Source organism: Pleurodeles waltl, chromosome 9, assembly GCF_031143425.1.
Source record: "Pleurodeles waltl isolate 20211129_DDA chromosome 9, aPleWal1.hap1.20221129, whole genome shotgun sequence".
In the NCBI taxonomy this organism is placed as follows: domain Eukaryota; kingdom Metazoa; phylum Chordata; class Amphibia; order Caudata; family Salamandridae; genus Pleurodeles; species Pleurodeles waltl.
This window is the reverse complement of record NC_090448.1, coordinates 1,102,290,496-1,102,310,351: the sequence shown is the minus strand read 5'-3', so window position 1 is coordinate 1,102,310,351 and position 19,856 is coordinate 1,102,290,496. Positions and strand designations below refer to the sequence as shown.

The 19,856-nt window shown below is 43.3% G+C and overlaps 1 protein-coding gene across 3 annotated transcripts in view; it reads left to right on the top strand.

The window, feature by feature from the left end:
- Nucleotides 1-19,856, top strand: part of EXD1 (exonuclease 3'-5' domain containing 1) — a 555,213-nt gene that overhangs the window by 366,156 nt on the left and 169,201 nt on the right. For all 3 annotated transcript variants that reach the window (XM_069208820.1, XM_069208819.1, XM_069208821.1), the window contains one exon: nt 9,484-9,630. In XM_069208820.1, coding sequence (XP_069064921.1) covers nt 9,484-9,630 — 147 coding nt within the window. The remainder of the gene's footprint in view (nt 1-9,483; nt 9,631-19,856) is intronic.

Sequence of the window (19,856 nt, the reverse complement as noted above, 5' to 3'; positions counted from 1 at the left end):
CACTCACGACCAACAACATCCTTCTCCAAATGGACAATATGGCAACGATGCACTACCTGAACCTGAAGGGGGAACTCACTTGCGTCCTCTCAAGAGCCGCAGACCATCTGGAAATGGCTACTAGAAATCTCACGATAACAGCCATCCATCTGCCAGGAAATCAGAACGAACAAGCAGACGATCTGTCACAATTTTCAAGACCAACATGATTGGGTTTTCAGCAACAACATCTTGCAAGAAATATTTTAGGTAGGGATCCCTCTCATAGACTTGTTTGCGGACATAAGCCAAAGAAAATGCCACACCTTTGCGTCCACATACTCCCAACCAGGGTCTTAAGGGAATGCCCATTTGATAACTTGGTCAGGGTGATTTCTTTACTCATTTCCACCAATTCCTCTCATTCCAACAGTGATTCTCAACCTATACCGGTCTCATATCAGGATGATTCTAATAACCCCAGAGGGACCTCGCCAGTAGAGGTACACAGACATTCTACTTTTCTCAGAGAGGCCTCACAAGAGACTACCATGTCTTAGGGATCTCCTGTCCAAATTTGGAGGATGGATACTGCAGCCCAACCTCTCCTCCCAAAAGTTGGCAGCATGGCTTCTGAATTCCTCCAATATGGACATCTAGGACTTTACATGGAGTGTATGGACATTCTTGGGGAGGCTAGGAGACCTTCCACCAGACGTTCCTATGCCTTTAAATGAAAGGTTTTATTTGTGGTGCGCACAGAATAACCGTAACCCAATTTCTTACCAGGAGGACATGCTGATTCCCGGTCTCCTACACTTAGCCAAATCAGGGTTGTTGTTCCCCTTCATCAGAGTACAACTTGCTGCCATCACAACTTACAGGAAATCACCCCCAGAAATTTCCTTTTTTAGAATCCCTGTTGTAAAAGGGGCTTAAGAAGGTGTTTTCCCCCAGTCAGGAATTCCTCTCCTCCTTGGGAACTCAACATTGTCCTTTCCAAATCGATGGGTCCTCCATTTTAGGCAACCCATAAAGCTGCTTTGCAAACTCATCTAGAGAAAGATTTTTTGGGGAGGCTATCACTTCCACCCATAGGGTAAGTGAAATTCAAGCACTATGTTCAGCATTACCATATACTGTTTTTCATTTGAGCTGGGTGGTTATTAGGACTCATCCCTGTTTTCTCCCAAAGATAGTCTCAGACTTTCACTTCAGTCACAGTGTCTCTACGTACCTTCTTTCCTAATCCATGAAATTCAGCTGAATGTTCTTGCATTCATTGGATGTTGAGGGTATTGAAATTCTACTTGGATAAAACCAAGTATCAGAAAATCAGATCACTAGTTTAACTGTGGTCCAGTACACACAGCTCTAGCCTTATCTTAAAAACAATGATTTTCAGATGGATTGTTTTGTGTATTGTGCTATCCTATCAGTTAGCTAAAAAGCCACTATCAGCTAGGCCTAGAGCACACTCTACTAGAGGAAAATCTGCTTCTGCAGCTCTGGTGGGAAACGTGCCAATTTCTGGGATCTGTAAAGCCACTACCTGGAAACCTCCCGGGACCTTTAATAAGCATCAGTGCCTGGACTCAGATTCTAGGTGCAGACACCTAAGTAAACAGGCTTCATTAAGAAATCTTTTTGGTTAAAGGTTTAGAGCTGTTTTTGGCTTCTAAGTCCACAAGTTGTGGGATGGGCTTGCTTTACTATTTTAGTGCTTATGACTATTGATAAGGATCCCCTGGAAGAGAAAGATATATTTCTTACCTGTAATCCTAGTTCTCTTCCAGGAGAATCCTTATTAAATTCATAAGCAACCCACCCATTTCCCAGTGCAGAAGTCATCACTGCTCTCATCCACCTTTGTGTGAGGACTCTTTAATAGCTCCATAAAAATGACCTGGCCTAAGGGTCACCTGTGGGGTATGATGAGACACAGGGAATCCTGTGAGGTTCTTAGGCACAGTGCCAATTTCTTCTATGCTTAATCTTTCAATGCAGCCTATTGGTCAGCAGTGCCACATATTTATTTTCCTTTTTCCTTTTAAATAAATGTTTTGGAGAATGCTTCCTATACTCTGCTGTTTTCTTTGCATACTTTGTGTTGATGCTATGGTTTTAAAAGAAAAGTAAATGTAGTATGATCATTTGTTTTACTTTTTTAGGACAAGCTTAGGCAGTGCATGCACTGTTTCTTTGAGACATGCTGTGTTAGCTCTGTGGGCTTACAGCCAGCCCACTGCTTTCCATTCAGTTTTCCAGTGCCCTTTACAAATACTTGCTTCCATTCGGGTATTTGTTCCCATTTATCCCTCCTATACGTTGTTTTTCCTTCCCATGGAGCATGCACCCAGGACTTGTATCCTTTCACTTTTTAGGATTTTAGTTACTGCCCTGGAACTGTTTTTTTAAAATCGGAAACAGCAGTTCACATAAGTGTTCGTGGGTTTCTCTTGATCAGCGCAGCGCCGACTTCACAGACCTTGCACTTCACATTTCAGCATGGGCCACTTGGGAGGCTGGCCACTTTGTATTTGTTGCACTCTTGTCACATTTAGCTGATGATCAGCATGGCTGCCGCACGTCATCTTTCGGCATGGGCCACTTCGGGAGGCCATGCCCCTTTCTTTAGTTCTGCAAACAATGGGGGCTGCACCCCTTTCTTTTAATCTGCACGCTTGCATGTTTCCCCTATTGCCAGAATATTTACACAAGTCATTGGTTTACACTTGCACTTTATCCTCATAAAAAGGGTTTGACAGCTTTCAGACCGATAGCAGACCTCTCTAATGTGTGTACTGTGTGCCTGGAACGCCACATTGTATCTGATTGACTAGTTTATGGGAAATGTATTTTGCTCTGCCGCCTCCTAGCTGCCAGCGTGTTTACAGTCACATTTCGAATGTGACCTTTTCTTAGTTTCCCTGCCGGCTGGATGGTTGGGGGGTTGGGGACTGAAAAGCTAAAGGACTTCTAGTGTCCCTGTGCTGTCTTAAGAGCTGACCTCATGTGCCTCCATAGATGCAAAGCACCTTCCTTTAAAGCTGGCTAGGGTAATAACATGCTGGCTGTGTGTTTGTTCTATATTAACACACTTCAGAATCAAAGTCACTAGTGCCATGATTTAATCAACATATTCCATTCTTTCAGCACTTACTAAGGAAATAGAGTGTGCAGTGCTGCAATTCATTTTCTTATTCAAGTACACGCCTGCCAGTGTGTAGTATCTCACTTCTCCCTCCCTTTCTCTGCCCACCATGCTACAGGGCGAGTTTCTATCCCATTATATTATACCCTCCTGAGTAGTGGTGTAAAGGCTGGTAAACGTATCCTTGCCTCCCACTACCTTACTGTGGTGTTGGTAATTGTAATGCGCTTCAAAGAACACTGTGCCGCTGGAACCTGCATCCAACTGTAGGAAAGTACCCTCTTTCTTGGCATGGTTCCTCCCCCACCCCAATTTCCTGCCTGTTGTCAGTGTGTTTGGCTGTGTCCACAGGGATCCTGCTAACCAGTCCAAACTGGACAATGGAAAGGGGAGTGACTACTCCCCTGTCCATCACCACCCCAGGAGTGGTGCCCAGAGGTCCTCCAGAGGGTCCCTGGGTTCTGCCATCTTGAATCCAAGGTTGGCAGGGAACTCTGGGTGCATCTAAGTTGCCAGGCCAGGCAGGTGATGTCAGAGGCACCTTCTGATAAGTGGTCACCTGGCTAGGTAACCAAGCCCACTCTCTGGGCTATTTAGGGTCTTCCTCTGGGGTGGGTCCTCAGATTTGGCTTGCAAGATTCCTGCAGGACTCCTCTGCAACCTTATGTCGACTTCTAGCCACTGCAACCGCGACTGGACCCTCCAGGATCCACAAAGAAGACTCTTCATGTAACATTGTTTTGAGGGCTCCTTCCAGCTTCTGGAACATTTCCTCGGCTGTGCATCTTCTGAGGGTGGCAAGTCTTCAGTCTGCACAAAAAGGAAGAAGGAATCTCCCTTGGAGTGAAAGGATCTCTCCCCTGCATCCTCAGGCACCTACTGCAACGATGACTGGCTGCGTGGATCCTGCATTACAGGCGGTGGACCAAAATAGTCCTCTTAGTCTGCTCTGCCAGCTGTCCAACTTTGGTGGAGGTAAGCCCTTGCCTTCCCACGCAGGACCGTACCCCCGTGCACCATGACTCTTGCAGCTGCCAAGGCTTCTTTGCATCGCCTCCAAGGGAACTTGCAGCTCCAGCCCTCCACACTTCTTTCTGCGATGCACAGCCCTCTGCATGGGTCTTCTGAGGTGTGGCACCCTTCTGTGTTCTGCGTGGGCTCCTTCTGCAACTTGTGTCCCCGTTCTGTTGGACTCCTGTGGGAGCTGTCTCTGCTCCTGTGGGCTCTGTGTCACTGAGGGACCCCTCAGGCTCCCCCTCCTGGGTTGAGTCCTCCTGGGCCTTGCTGGTCCCAGGCAGCACCACTTTCCGCCAACCGTGATATTTGCCTTTGCCAAGGCTTGTTGGCGGAATTCCTCCACTGACACCTGTCTGAAATCTTCCTTCCAGCATAGGAAATCTTCTGCACCCTTCAGTAACTCTCCTCCGGCTCCAGGGCTGCAGGGCTGGCCTGATCTTCGTCACCATTGACCAACTCCTGCAAGTACAGCTGGGTGGAGTAGTAGCTCCTACTCCTCCTGGACTCCACTGTGACTTTTGGACCTGGTCCCCTCTCTCCACAGGTCTCCACAGGTCTTCCTCTCCAGGAATCCACTGCTGGTTCCTTCCAGTCTTGTGTGGGTGTCTTCTTTTACTTCTGTAGCCCTGGCAGGTCGGCCAAAGGGTGCCCCCTGGGGCACTGCTGGGGAGGACCCGGAAGAGGTAGGAAACCCGGATGTCCAGGTTTCCTTGGAAACAAGCGTCGGACAACTGATGCAGGCGCCAGAGGAAGGAAAGATTCCGAAAGAAGGAAAGATGCTGAGAGGAGCAGAGACGCCGAAAGCAGCAGAGACGTCACACTGAGGAAACGACGAGAACGAACCTCGGACGACGCAGGACTCGGAGGCCCCTCGAGAACTCATCGCCCGCCACGTCCCTGGAAGGGCATGGCTAAGGCAGGTACGTTCCTGCCTCCACAACCATTACCGGGCAATCCTCGGGAGGGAGTGGGAGGTAGAAGGGATTAGACGGGTCGTCTACCGATATACCAGGGAGCGAGCAAGGCAAGAGTAGAGGGCTTGCCTAGAAAAAAAAAAAATATATAAAAATTGACAAAAGCTTCCACAGAGAAGACGCACACTCAGGAATTCGCAAAAACTAACCGTAGTTATTCACACAACGCGTTTCGGCTGGCAAGCAGCCTTGTTCACGTGTATATGACAAGGCTGCTGCCAGCCGAAACGCATTGTGTAAATAAATACTGTTAGTTTTTGCGAATTCCTGAGTGTGCATCTTCTCTGTGGAAGCTTTTTTCAATTTTTTATAAATAATTAACCGGAGTGCTCTGCCGGTTCATGACGCACCACCCTCTCGGGCCTCCAGGAGCCCGGTTGTGAGCATTTCTTGTTGACATGTATTTATATGTATATGTATGTATGTGTATATATGTGTGTGTATATATATATATATAATTTTTTTTTTTTTTTTGTTCTCCTTTGGCAAGAAGTATATAGTAGCTTATCATTGATGAGAGAGCGTACCTCATCTTTTTGTAGTAGCTTTGGAATGAGGTTGTTTTTTTCCCATCCTTTTTCTTTTTTTTTTTTGTTCATTTGGATACCCACTCTGGCTTTTCCTTGGAACAGACCCATAATTTCCACTAACCCACCATACCAAGAAACTAGGTACACTGTGAAGGCAACAGTCCTCCTATCACGGGCTGTTATTGTTTGCCTGTTTATTTTTGTCTGTTATTTATTCACCTTTTGGAAGTCACTGAAATCTGAGAGCACAACACTTTGGGTGACAGCTTGTATGGTTGGCGGTAACCCCAACAACCCTCACACCTATCCGCACCTCACCCTTTCTAACCCTGACCAGTAGTCCGAAGATGTCCGACATACCTTTCTGTTCCTTTTTGGCGTTTCCTCTCCTTGGCCAACCGGACCACATTGGATCTTCTTCTCGGAGGAGACACCAGAGATCAGACCCCAGAGGTCCCACCTGAAAAGAACCAACGTCAAAGGGAAAAAGGATTGAGGATGGAACCTAACCGAGTGTGTAAAGGAGACATACAGAAGACAAAGTTTCCACTAAACATCCTTTCACTTCACGACTTGTTTCTGTTCTGTTAGCACCACGCTACACCCACCCCTCGTACACCTTCCTTTTGGGTGATTTGGGGAAATTCCAGTGATTTACTGCTGCTTTCCTGGTCGTTGGGTGGTACTGTTACTTACCTCTGTGGTTTTCCAGTACCCCAGCTCCCCTCTACACATTCCACTTACCTAGGTGGGGGTCCTGTTTGCATTCCATTGTTTAGTATATGAGTTGTGCTCCCCCTAGGGACACTATTGTCTAACTGCATTTACACTGTTTTCTAACCTTTTCTATGACTTTTACTGTTTACGAGTGTATATAATTAGTATATTACTTACCTCCTATTGGGGGGTTGCCCTTCTAATATTTTATGGTATTGGGTGTCCAAAAATAGAGTATCTTTATTTTTGTACAACTGAGTGTTTTGTGTAAGTGCTGTGTGACTACAGTGGTTTTGCATGAGCTTTGCATGTCTCCTAGATAAGCCGTGGCTGCTCATCCTAGAGAGCCTCGCTTCTAGACACTGCCTACACTACACTAATAGGGGATACCTGGTATAAGGTGTAAGTACCTTAGGTACCCACCACACACCAGGCCAGCTTCCTAGACCAACTGATTGTATTACATTTATTCTGTACCTTCTGGGTACCAAAAAGGGATAACAGGTGACAAAAATTCACGTAAGTCTTGTAACTTAGATACAGTGTCAACCATTAGCATGCGTTATTGCCCCTCTTGTAATCTCTGTGGGCTTTTAACCATGCCATGTTGTGCCCATCAGTTTGGTTGGTTTGTGGGCTTGCCATTTAAAATTTGCTTGATTTCATTAGTGAAAGGCATGCATATGTCATGCCTTTTCGGGTATTCAGCCCTCCTCGAGAGGACTGGTAAACTACTGAAAACATACGAGACTCTGTTTTCCGCATGGCTTCTGGACTACTTTTTCTTTTTATTTCCTGTGCAGCGCGATCTCGCTGGGCAGTAGTCAAGTGCTTTGCATGACATCTACCCTGTTACATGGATAATCACTTTTGCCAGTAACATTGATAATTGCAGTTTTGCCAATGCATTTGACTGCAAGCAAACCTCTGTTTCTAATTGTCTGTCTCCTTCACGTTCATGGCGGCCATCTGCTTGCTTATGTGAAACTGTTTTACATTTTATTTTCTGTTTATCTGGCAAGAAAAGTCCGATTAGGAGTTCACAATGATAATAGCTCTAATTTGAGAAAGTGCGAGACCTATAGCATTGCAAATGCTTGTTTATTGTGGGTTTGAGATCGCTTGTCATTAGGGTCGAGCGTGCAAGCGCTCAGACTCCTGTTGTAATCTCTCTGGGGGCTTTTAACCACGCCCATGTCACGCCAATCCATTTTGTTGGTTTGTGAGCTTGCCTTTTAAAATTCGCTTGATGTCATTAGTGAAAGGCATGCATACGTCATGGCTTTTCTGGTGTTTAGCCATCCTCGAACACCGGTAAACTACTTAAAACATACGAGGCTCCATGTTTTTAGTAAGGTTTCCTGACTACTTTTTTCTTTTTACTTTGTAAGCAGTGCGTTCTCGCTGGGCAATAAGCGAGCCCTTTACATGACTACCAATTTAATTCTATTCTTTATCGTAGCGCTCCTTTGTGAATTCAAGGTTTTACACAGCACGATTGCACTCGATTTAAAAAATATATATGTATTTTGGCTGCGGCGCTTTGAATCGGCTTGCTAATGTCAACTGTTTTAATTTTCATTTTCTATTTTGTGGCAAGAAAAGTCTAGTTTGGACTTTACAACACTAATAGCTCTAACTCGAGTAAATGCGAGACCCATTGCATTGCAAAAGCTTGTTTTTCATTGCGGTCTGTGTATTGCCATGCGCCCAGCCTCCCTACATTTTCAAAATTGTTTTTAGCTGCAGTGGGGAAGAGACTGGTGATTTTGAATCAAAACCTGCTTTGTAGAATTATCAGTGTTTTTTTCTTTTTATAACTCGGTGAGAGATTTAGATGAAATTTGGAAGCCCCAAGTCTGCTTAAGAACTGCCCTCATTTTGCCCCACTCTAAGGTGATACTCTTAGTTATACCCATAGTCTGCAAGGAGATTCTGCAGCCTGACGCCATCCCCTACTCCCCCTGTTTTCCATGATGGGGCTCTGTAAGACCTGGAAACTCACAGCACTGGCCTATTGCAATCTACACTTCGGGACAAAACATATAGATTTTTAAATTGAATTTGCCATTTAAAGCGACCTTGTTTGTCTGATAGTTTTGCACTTAAAATTCCTGCTGTAATTTGCTTTCTTGTACGATGAAACATACATGCACACCTGCTATCATTATTCCATTTCTCTGTGTGGAACTTGGAAGTGATTTACCAGAATTGGCAGACAATGGTAGTATGGTAGTGGTTATCTGATTAACAGATAGTCTTGGATCTTGGTCCGTTATTGACAGATATGCACACAATTCTTGTGGCTTTTAACTGTGTGCTTCAACAGTTTAAATCTTGCATTGATTTCTACTAAAACCTCCAATGAAATCTCGAAGTGGGATTGTGGACTGGAGAATTGTCCCAGATGAGCCTCACCAGGTGCTTGACTTGTCAGATTTCATAATTTTAACTCCTGTTGGTTAACTGTTACTAAAACCATTTCATAAGTCGGTTTTAGCCTGTGACGTTTTATGCTTAAATTCACAATTTTTTTAGTTCCGATATTTTTTAAAGATTTTAGATTAACAGTTTGCAATGCTCACAAAAATAACAAATTTTTCCAAACAGAGTGAAGAGTATGAAAAGCTGCCTCATTCAGTACCGTTTTGAAAGTGATGCAACAGTAGTTCCTCCTTATGTTCCTGGTAGGCTTTAAAAACATCTGAACAATATCAATGTTCAAAGTAATTCATGTGCAGGATAGACTGTGAATTGTTTTAAGAAGAGTATATTACATTTAGGGATGTAGTGCACAATGACGTCAAAAGCTTAATGTCACTGCCAGGACTGTTGTGGTTACACCTATGTGTAATCTTTGACTTGGAGTCACTTTTTATTCCTGTTTGACTTGCACAGTCTAAATTTGGAATACATTTCTTTGTAATTCCAAGTAAATTGGGGTATGATGTATATGTAATTTATTTTCGAACATCGAATCATCAGCTGTGGTTTTAACATGATACAAGTGCCACGTTTGGTGTTAATGTCCCAACTTTATCTGGTTCTTTGTATTTCAAGTACCTAATGACCCTTTTTTAGCTGAGTTACTTGTTCTTTTTCTTCTTTTCAGGTGGCTGATGTGTTCATGTTTTCAGTACAAACAGGTGGCTTCCTCCCAGACTGCATCAGTACGCTAAAGGACAGCTTGGTTCGCCACCTTGGAATGTCTCCTTCTCAGACTGACTTCTTTGGGGGTAATAGGCAGCAGCATATCCAAGTAAGTTATGTCCAAGTTCACATTGGCCTACCTTTCTAAGAATTCAACAATGATCTTAATATTTACTTACTAAGTGTTTGACTTCGGTTGGTTCACTTTATGATAGCTTGCTTCAGTAGTCCTTAATGTGCTTATTTGTGCCCCTTGTAATTTCCAGGAAATGGAATCCCTTCTTTCAGTACGGAGATCAATACCTAAAAACAGGTTTTCATACTAGGAGCAAAATGGAAATCAGTGGATCAGGTGTTCCACTCTGTTTTACTTACATGTACCACGGGATAAATCACATCATTCTGTTTCCAGAGACTGTAATTGACATTTGTGGGTCGCTTATTTAATAAAGAAGTTGCTATACGATCATGTTGCGAGAGGACTAGTTCCACCTGTGCTTTCACAAATGCTATGTCATCTAGAAATGCCTTACTGTGTAGCTGACTTGTCCACAATTATTTCAGCCTCCGAATGAATCGATGATACAAGAATATTGTTTTAGCACCCTGTGTGGGTATGGGAATATAAATACCAAGATTATCAAAAAAACAACCGGGGTAGGATATTGCTGTGACTATTTTTAATATACTTAGTCCACAGTTTTTAGTGTGCTTAGTCCACCCAATATGAACAGGCATTGGCAAAGCCAATAGGTCTGGCCCTTGAAAAGCTGAGTTCTTGACTTTGCTAATGCTTGTTTGCACTGGCTTCACAACACTTCCGCATGCAGAGGTGGCCAATAGCTATTTTGGAATGGTGTATTAAAGAGAAATAGTGCACAGAAGCAGGAAATCAAGAAGCAAGCAGGCTGATACCACTTAGCAGCTCGTGAGTCAATGTAAAAAAAAAAAAAAATTTGAAAAAAGAAATGTTGCAAGGGAAGCAGGATTGGGCAACAAGGGACGATTGAGAAAAGGGAAAGTAGTAAATAGACAAACCACAAGTTTATATTTTCAGTTGCTGAACAAACTTACAATGTACCATATCACAAACCAAGCATTGGCAAAGCCGATAGGTCTGGCCTTTCGCATGATTGCAGTCTCGCAACAGTCCTTCTCGAGCCAGACTACAGCTTGAAGCCTTTAACAGGGCTGCAGCCCTTCAAAACTTTACAAGATGCCACACTTAAGTCACAAACAACTGCATATATGAATATTATTATTTATTTCTCATGAGGCTTGCAAGTTACTCAAAACCCTGCAAGTACCGTAAGCTGTTAGGAGATGCCCCTTTGCAGTTAGATGCATAATCTCCAAATTTCTTTCCCAGAGCTGCAATTCCTTAAATTGTAACTAGGTGCTCCTCTGGAATCTGGCTCAACTGAAATCTCCCCAAACTGTAAATTGTTACTAGAGGTCCCTCTCGAGTCCGATTCAAAAGCATTGAAATTATTTTATGATGCTGCAGTTCCAGAAGTTGCTACTAGAGGTGCGTGTGACATCAGGTGCAAGTACTTCAAATTACTTTAACCAGGCTGACGGGGTTGTGGCTTTAACATATACATTTGCATACAGATGTATTCTGTTTTAATTCTTTATGCTTATTTTCCAGAGAATAAATACATTTGCCAAAGATTATTACAAATCAAGAGTTAAAAGTACCAATTTTAATAAATTTCTTGATTTTTGTTTAATGTTAGTGTGTGTGTGTATGTATGTATATATATATATATATATGTGTATATATATATATATATATTGTGTGTGTATATATGTTTGTGTATATATATTCGTGTGTGTGTGTATATATATTTATGTATATACACACACATAAACAAAAAATACACACGTTTATCCACAAACCTGCAGTTTCGCAAGTAATCACTAGCAGTCCGTCTGGAGTCAAATGCAAAATCATAATGTTTCTTTCACAGAGAGATGCAGTTCCTCAAGTTGTTACTAGAGGTCCCTCTTGAGTCGATGCAAAAACATTGTCATTTTTTCTTATAGCTGAAGTTAAACCCTTTCATGAAGCTACAGTTCATGTCGTTCCTAGAGGTCCCCCTCAAGTCCGATATTGATGTTTGAAAAGTCAGTCACACAGCTGAGACTGTGTAGTTTCGACCTAGAAATTTTTATATTCACTCTTGTCAACTCTATCGCTTTGTGCTCTTTTTCTAAAAGATAAATAAATATACCAGAGCTGGTATAGATTGATGAGTCATCATTTGAACTTAAATGTCTTCAGTGTCATGGAATTAGTTGATAACACCCTTCTTCAGTTCCGAATGAAACCCTGTAGAGACACTAAGGTAGTCGAAATTCCGGGGCCCTCCTCGCATTCTATCTCCTAATACGTTTTTAATTTTACCAACCGACAATATTAATGAACCGATTTTATTACACAAAACTAAACAATACACATATGTAGTTTGCACATTTTTTTTTTTTTACAAGGTGACAGAAGATGAGCTTTTAAGACACTCTTACGTGCATCCTATGTCTATGTTTTTTGTTTTTTAAGTTGTTAATAGGTTCATTACATGAATACAGTATTTTATCTTTAGAGTCTTCAATGTATAGTTTCTGTTTCTTTGAGTTGATTCATTTTTTTCTATCCTTTGGAAACCATTTAAGAAGCTTGTTTGTAATTTACTTTCAAGATCAAATCAATATTATTTTGATTCATTGTTCGCGGGACACCTAAAAGGAGTGTGCCCATAGGTAATTTGCCTACTTTGTCTACTTGGTAATCTGGCACTGCCCTTCTTATATAGGGAAGTATAAGTGTCTTAAAAGTTATTTTCATGGGGAACTATTGTTTAGATGTGTGTATTCATGTGCCTTGCTAAATGCAGTCAGTCAAATTAAAGGCATCCGATGGCTCAAGTGAGCTGGTCCATTGACCTGTACTTTGTTCTTCGGTGGGAGGGAACATAATTTGAGTGATATTTGAACAGACCAGTGGTGAAAGTGTGTTGATTAAAGCCTCTGTTTATTTCCATATTTTTTTTATAATTTTGGAAAACCTGTGGTTGGTAGGACTGCTAAAACCATCTTTAGGCTAGAACTAAAAAGAGGCAGAGGAACCGAGAGGCAATTTGAAAAAGGGGAAAAGCAGGCCGAGGTGGGGTGGGGAAATGTGGAAAGGAGCAGCCAGGCAGGCAAAGGTCAAGGAAAGCTGTGTATTACAATTAAGTGCTGAAAGGAAAGTTCCATCAAGTCTGCATTGTGAGTAAACAGCCCATCAAATCAGCAGCAGTGTGGATGGCACGAACCCAAAAATTGGGAGGAAAGCCATCAATTAAGGAACAGAGAATTGAGATAGACGGGAAGGCCATGCAATCATGAACAAGGAACTCCCCCAGTGCTCACTGTATGTATTATATGGTGGACAATGGATCAACTAAAGATGTCTATAGGGAAGACCTAAAAACAGGTGAACAATGTTAGCTCTCTTTAGGTTGAGCCTACCGACAGCAGAGGTGCTTGATTGTGAAAGACATATTGTGGGCTTACGAAGTACATACAGGGGTTTGGAGCCTGCCCATTGGTTTTCTTTCTTGTCACTCATTTGACTATTTCTTTTTTGATGGATTTTTTGTTAATCTTGTTTTTGTCCTTCCCCTGGACTATACTCTCTTTACCATCTGTGTTTGGCTGGCTTTTATGCTTTTGCTGCTTGCTTTAAGAGATCCTTTTTTTAAAACGTTTTGTTTAGCAGTCCATAAAAGTGCATGGCTATCCAGCTGTCTTCCTGGTGTGCTCCCCTGTGCCCTTTCCGTCCCCTTAGCACTGCTCTCTGTTACCAGTGGGCTTCTCGCGTCACACTCACTTTGCTCTCTTGTTACTCTTTCCTCCATGTATTCTCTCTCATTTTGCTTAATCCCCACCCCTCCACCATATTGCTTAATCCCCGGTCACTGTGCTAAGAAAAATGTACACCTAAACATCTTTGAGATGAATAAAAGACGGAAAATAATTCAACACTGCTGGATGAAGTGGTGACTGAAGAGCGCACACCTATATACAGTGAGGGAAGCGGGCAACACATAACACCACTTCTGTGATCAATAAAAGGGAATTATAATGCACAATCGCTTCTGGGATCGAAGAAGGATAAACCACAACATCTGGATAATGTAGCCACCGGCTTGGGCCAATCGAAGTGGTAGAATGTAGATCTCTGTAGAATGTGTGTGTTTTAGTGGGGGGGTAGAGTCCAGTCACATTGTTGTTGAGGCTCATCCAGCCAATAGAACAGACATTTTTTATTCTTGTGTCACATTTCCAGCAGCGGATGGGAACACAAATACATTTCATCACTATACACCTGCAAATATACCTGCGGGAGATTCCAGCCTGATGACCACGACTGTATGCTAATAGCAGAATGGCTTGCTACAGCTGCTTATGCAGGCTTCAGGCCTCTTGCTCAGGTACGAGGGATGATGTCTTCCCAGGGGAACCTGAAGGCCAGAACTAGACCTTAACATGCTGTGCTCTAACGTAGCTTAGGTAGGAATTATTTTAATGACTAGTGACAATATGGTAGCCTTATTTTTTATGCTTCACTCTCCTTGTCACAATTTTAATCCTGTCATGCTTCATCGTCCTGGTTATTGCAGTACATACTTTATTATCTAAGATGCATTTGCTTAATTAAAACCTTATTGAAACATATACTGCCTCTCATTGTCCAGAGTTTTGGGTGGCAGAATTACCTGCGGTGTGGGGGATTGAGTCTAACCCACTACAGGTGACACCTGTCTGCCTAATACTGGTTTTGATCTGGCTAACTAGCAGTGCCTCATCTCTACCCTAGAGAGAGCGTAGGGGCGCAAGAACACTACCCCATACAAAAAAATGGGTGTGCAGCACAGAGAAACCGCACTCTTGGTGAACTTTAGAGTACATTTTAGAATTGGTAGCACTTTTTTTTACCTGGCTACATAAAAGGCCACCATCTAAATGGCAGGGCTTATGAACTATTTGGAAAGACATTGGCATCCTGCTAACCAAGCTTGTTTTTGGCTTTCTCCCGTCCAGTTATTTTGGGTGCCTGCTCAGTGCTCATGCCCGCCTTTCTGAGCCCCCTCCCACTGCCCTGCTAGAGCCAAGAGCTCTGCTTAGACTCATCAAGCTGGTCTTCAGTGCTCCATCCCAATGTGGAGTAGTCTTCCATTATTTTTGGCACAAACTTCTCTATCTCTGGAAACTTCACTTTGGACAACGCAGATGCTCAGTAACTGGACGATCTGATGCATACCAACCCATCTCCAGCTTAAGTACCCCTGACTGTTTTGAATAATTTGATCAGTAACTCTAACGTTAAGATTCCATCAGTTTATCACTGGCCATTGTTATTAATGTCTTGAACTGGCAATAGCATAAACTCGAATTACAGCTCAGTTGGTTACTATACTTGGCCACCTGCACGGGCCAACACAATAATAAGCTCAACAATATTCAGCTCACATTTGATGGAATGATGGCCCCTCTTAATTTTAGAAACAATTTCTGTAGCAACGCTTGCACAGCAATTGTTGATAAGCTTAGCTCTCTTCCTAATATGCTATAATCATTAACAGATAGTCTTAAATCTTGGAATAGGAAGTGTACCATCGATTCAGTGGAGATGCAAGCTCCTTAATCGTGGAGAACATCACTGTCCCCACCTCTGAGTAGGTTGAGAGTTACTCTATATTGCTTGCCACAGGGGAGTACCAACAGGCCCCCGGTGCTGAAGCTTAGATGGATCCTAAACATCTGTCTCGGCGAGAGAAGAAAAGATTAAAATAACAAACAAAATCAGACAGAAATATAGCATTCAATAACACTCTAATACAATGTGAAGGCTCAAACAGGGTAGATAAACTCTATCCTGTTTTTGCTAATAACTGAGCACAGTGACTGTGTGCAATTTAGTCTATATTAGTGTTGACATCACAAAGGAAGGGGAGACTGTCCCTCATGAACTGTCTAGCTCTACAACCCTGAGAAAATGACAAGTTGAACAACACTGCCATCAAATACAGGTACCACAAGGCCCAGATTGAGAGAGATTGAATACAGTGTCATCCAAGCATGTGAAAGCAAATTATATTCTCCAACAGCGCTGGGAAGTCCAGCACAGGGATCCTGCAGACACTGCAATCGGGCTTAGTTCAATCACTCTCCAGTCTAGCTTAAAGAAGCATCGCATGTGAGCCAGATAGAATGTGTGCTTCAGCCCTGGTACACTCCTCCCCAAATATAATATCAAACAATTTGGAGACCTTAGCATCCCCTTATCTCATCCAGTTAAGCTTGACTAGAATATAAGCACATTTCATACTAAGTTGGGCCTTACCTCGGGGTTGGCAGCATACCTCCTCATGTCGTTAGGCCACAGTGGAAGAACAGCAGGGTTTAAATTTAGGAAATTCTGGGCCTAATAACTTTCTTATTCTTATTGCCTAAATATCGATTGAGAGGAACATATCGTACTGCATTGCCTTACTGCCTTTCCAATCTAAGATCTTCGAAAAACATATCAATGAAGAACTAGCTCAGCTCCTTCAAGACTCTGGCAGTCTAGATCCCACTCAACATGGTTTTAGAAAGAACCATAGCACTGAATCTGCTCTTGTCTCCACTTACGATTACGATTCGGAAACTAGTTGATGAGGGAATTGGCACTGTCTTAGTGCTTTTTGATTTGTCAGCAGCATTTTACACCATCTCCCCTCAAATTATGACGCATCGCCTACACCAGGCTGGCATTAGGGGCACAGCTTTAGACATTCTGAAGATTTTTCTTGAAAACAGATTTACTAAAGAAACTTGCGGGGACTTTAAAGCTCCAAGCATACCAGCTACCTTACGGGGTACCTGAGGGTTCTTCACTCAGCCCTGCCCTATTTAACCTGTACATGGCTCCTTTGGCCAGACTGATTTGCTCATTTGGCTTTCTGACCTCTTCTTACGCGGATGATACCCAATTGATCATCGCCATTCATGGGAATTGGGAAGAAGTCGCCGACCGTTTCCACCAATGTATGTGTGAGATTAATAGATGGATGGGCATGAACTGGCTCAAAATGAACGGCGACAAAATGGAAATTCGTCTTTTTGGGTCTAGTAAAAATTTATGGAGCACCTGCTGGTGGCCATCAGTATGTGGAGATCTTCCAGCTCCGATTGATTCTACTAAGAATCTGGGGGTCATCTTTGACACAGCTTTATCCTTTAAACCACAGGTCAATTCTATCACTAAAACCTGTTTTTGGATACTGAAAAATTTGAGAAAAATATTTACCTATCTACAGGAGAAGCTCCGAAATTGGTGTCTCTTGCTCTAGTTATCTTAAAAATAGATTATTGCAATGCCCTTTTTCTTAACTGTGACAAGTTGTCACTTAGCAAACTTCAACTGATCCAGAATACCGCAGGTCGTTTAACACTCAATCTCCCCTGTTCCACTTCGGCCAGTGCCACTTTGAGGCAACTTCATTGGTTGCCTGTGAAGAAACGTATTGCCTTCAAGACAATGTGCTTAACACATAAATCTCTATATACCAGCAGCCCGGATCTTGTGAATTCGGGACTTCGCTGGTATATTCCTAGCCGTCAGCTCAGATCTGCTGACTCCAAATTGGCTGTCATACCACGGACTCGAAAGGCCAGATGGGGTGATAAGGCATTTACAGTGGCTGCAGCTAAATATTGGAATACGCTCCCTCCTATGCTGAGGAAAGAACACGATCACTTGGCCTTCAGAAAGAAGTTAAAGACCTGGCTTTTTCCGCAGTAGTTTTGGTTTCTTCTCTTCTTCTGCCTTGTCCTTTGGCTCACTCACTTTTTTTGTTTCTAGCGATTCGATGCTTATGCCGGAATGCGCTCTATAAATACAAAATACAATACATACAATATTTTGAACGGGGTAACATTTGGCATTTATTAGCTCACATTTTAGCATTAGGAGGCATAACCTTGTTCATCACAACTTTAAAAGGATGCTTAAGCCCGTCCACTCCAACATCAATTATCAGTGTAACAGTGCTGTTGCCCTACAGAGGGCGATGCTTGTGAAAGTAAGCTTCCCTCCCTCCCTCGCTGAGCAAAAGCAAATTGCAGACTGGAGTTGGATACCAGCAGCTCTCTGCTCTAGACACCATCAGCAATACTAACCAATATAATGCATGTCACGCTAACGATCAAGGCTCAGCCTCCAGTTTGTTAAAATCATCTCCTGAAATATCGATGGTCTGGTTAGACTTCTAAGAATCCCTGCAAGTGCTTTATTTTTTACTTCAGTGGGACATTATCTGGACACACGAAACCTGTATAATGCACTCAGCCCCCCTCAACTTTTACAAATAATTTGCCACAAAAGTGACCCCCCAGGAGGGGCTTTGGAGGGCCCTCTGACAGCCTGGTCATTTGTTTCTAGAGCTAAGACTAGGCAATCACTCCCTTCAATTTTTGCAGGCAATAATCATCCACTGTTTATGCTCTGTTTATACCAAAATTACTCTTATTCTTCTGCTTATGTGAGCAACCCCTTGCCACATAGATGGGCTCCACTATTTTAATGCACCAGTTCATCCCCCTGTGCCAATCCGCTACCTTCAGGGTAGTGGCTGGAACCCCACATTCGAGCAGTATCCCTCTTCACAATGAAGATTCCAACCCCAACCAATGACCTTTCTCCCGACTCTCCCCACCCTGCATAGAAGTCCTCCATCATCCCTAAGAGGACAATAGGTGCCATCTTCTCTACTGGGCGTCCCAAAAACTCTAGACAAGATGTGGAAAACAGATACCCAGTTTCGCAATATAAGGCAGGTCCTGACAACGAAGTGGAAAGCCGATTCTTCATCACCGAAGCACGTGCAAGAGGACAAAGGACGCTTATGGGCAATCCTCCGCTTCAACTGTGTCAGATATGTAGTGTTTAGTTAATAGAGTTGAATGAACCGTAGTTTGGATGAGATCCCTAAATCTCTCAGAGCTATAAGGGCTTCCCTCAATTTCCCGTCTTCCATTGTCCCTACCTATGCTTCTCATCTAGCCCTCTGTGGGTGAACAGATCTGGTGAGTTAACGATTAGTGACTTAAATATATGGGAGATGTCACTTTTCTCTAACATTCCTGTCGGGAGACTCCAATGGGCCGAACTAGTGGGGTGTTCCACTGGGATCCTCAAGTGTCAGTCAGACATGCCAGAGCTGAAGGTATTTGTAGAATTGAGATTGAGTCAGGTGGATCTCACCTTTAAGGTCTTGGAAACACTTCATATACGTTTCTTGCAGATGTCCCCTAGTTTAGCAATACCAATGAGGTCCCACCTGTTATTGCCCTCCAGAGGTGCAGTGTAACCCAGTCACCACCCTCTACAGGGCAGTCTACTGCGTGATCTTTCTATCACATCCCGTCCAGTGCAGGGTCTCTCTCCACACTTAAATTCTCTATTTTTTTTTTTCAGATTCCAGGAGAGAGCCCGGGAGTGGTGCTCCATAGCGTACGTTCATAATGTTTTTAGCCCAAAGGCTGGACACTTTTTTTTTAAAAAAGACCGGGTCATTCACTGCGACAAATTGATTCGCGCAGTAATATAGTCTTAGGTCTGCAACTGCCATTTACCCATCAAATGTAGATTGGGTACATTTTCCAAATGCTATGCAGGGTTCTTTTTTGGCCCAAAAGTAGGTGCGTACCATGTCCTCAATCCCCCTCGAACCATTTTGCTGGAATCACATATGGAACACATTTTGGAACACGTAAGGAAAGCGCAGCAGGACCATCATTTTAAATAGCCTAGGATATTAAGAGGTAGTCTAGCCCATTTCCCCAGATCTGCCTGCATTCTGGTGGGCAAGGAGGCCAGGTTGAGGGGCCACACCTGGTCTGGCAGTAGCGGGATATGTACACCTAAGTACTTAAACCTTAGTCGGAGGATGGGGACTTGAGTCCACCAGCTTGTGGTGTCTGCAGTGCCTGTGAGGGGCACCAACAGGGGTTTGGCCCAATTAATTTGCATGTCAGAGCCTGGCTGGCAAGATGAAGGATATGTGGGCCTGTGGACTCCCAATGAGCTTATTAACAGCACCACATCATCAGCATATAAGGCTATGCGGTCCTCCACCTTGCCCCCCCCCACAGAAACCCTTCTACTTGGACATCATCTCTGACCCATGTTGCTAGCAGCTCTATTGCTAGAGCAAATAGTGGAGGTGACAAGGGACACCCTGACCTATGGAGAAAGTATCCAACAAGGCACCATTAGCTTGCACCTGGATCATTTGTGCCTGA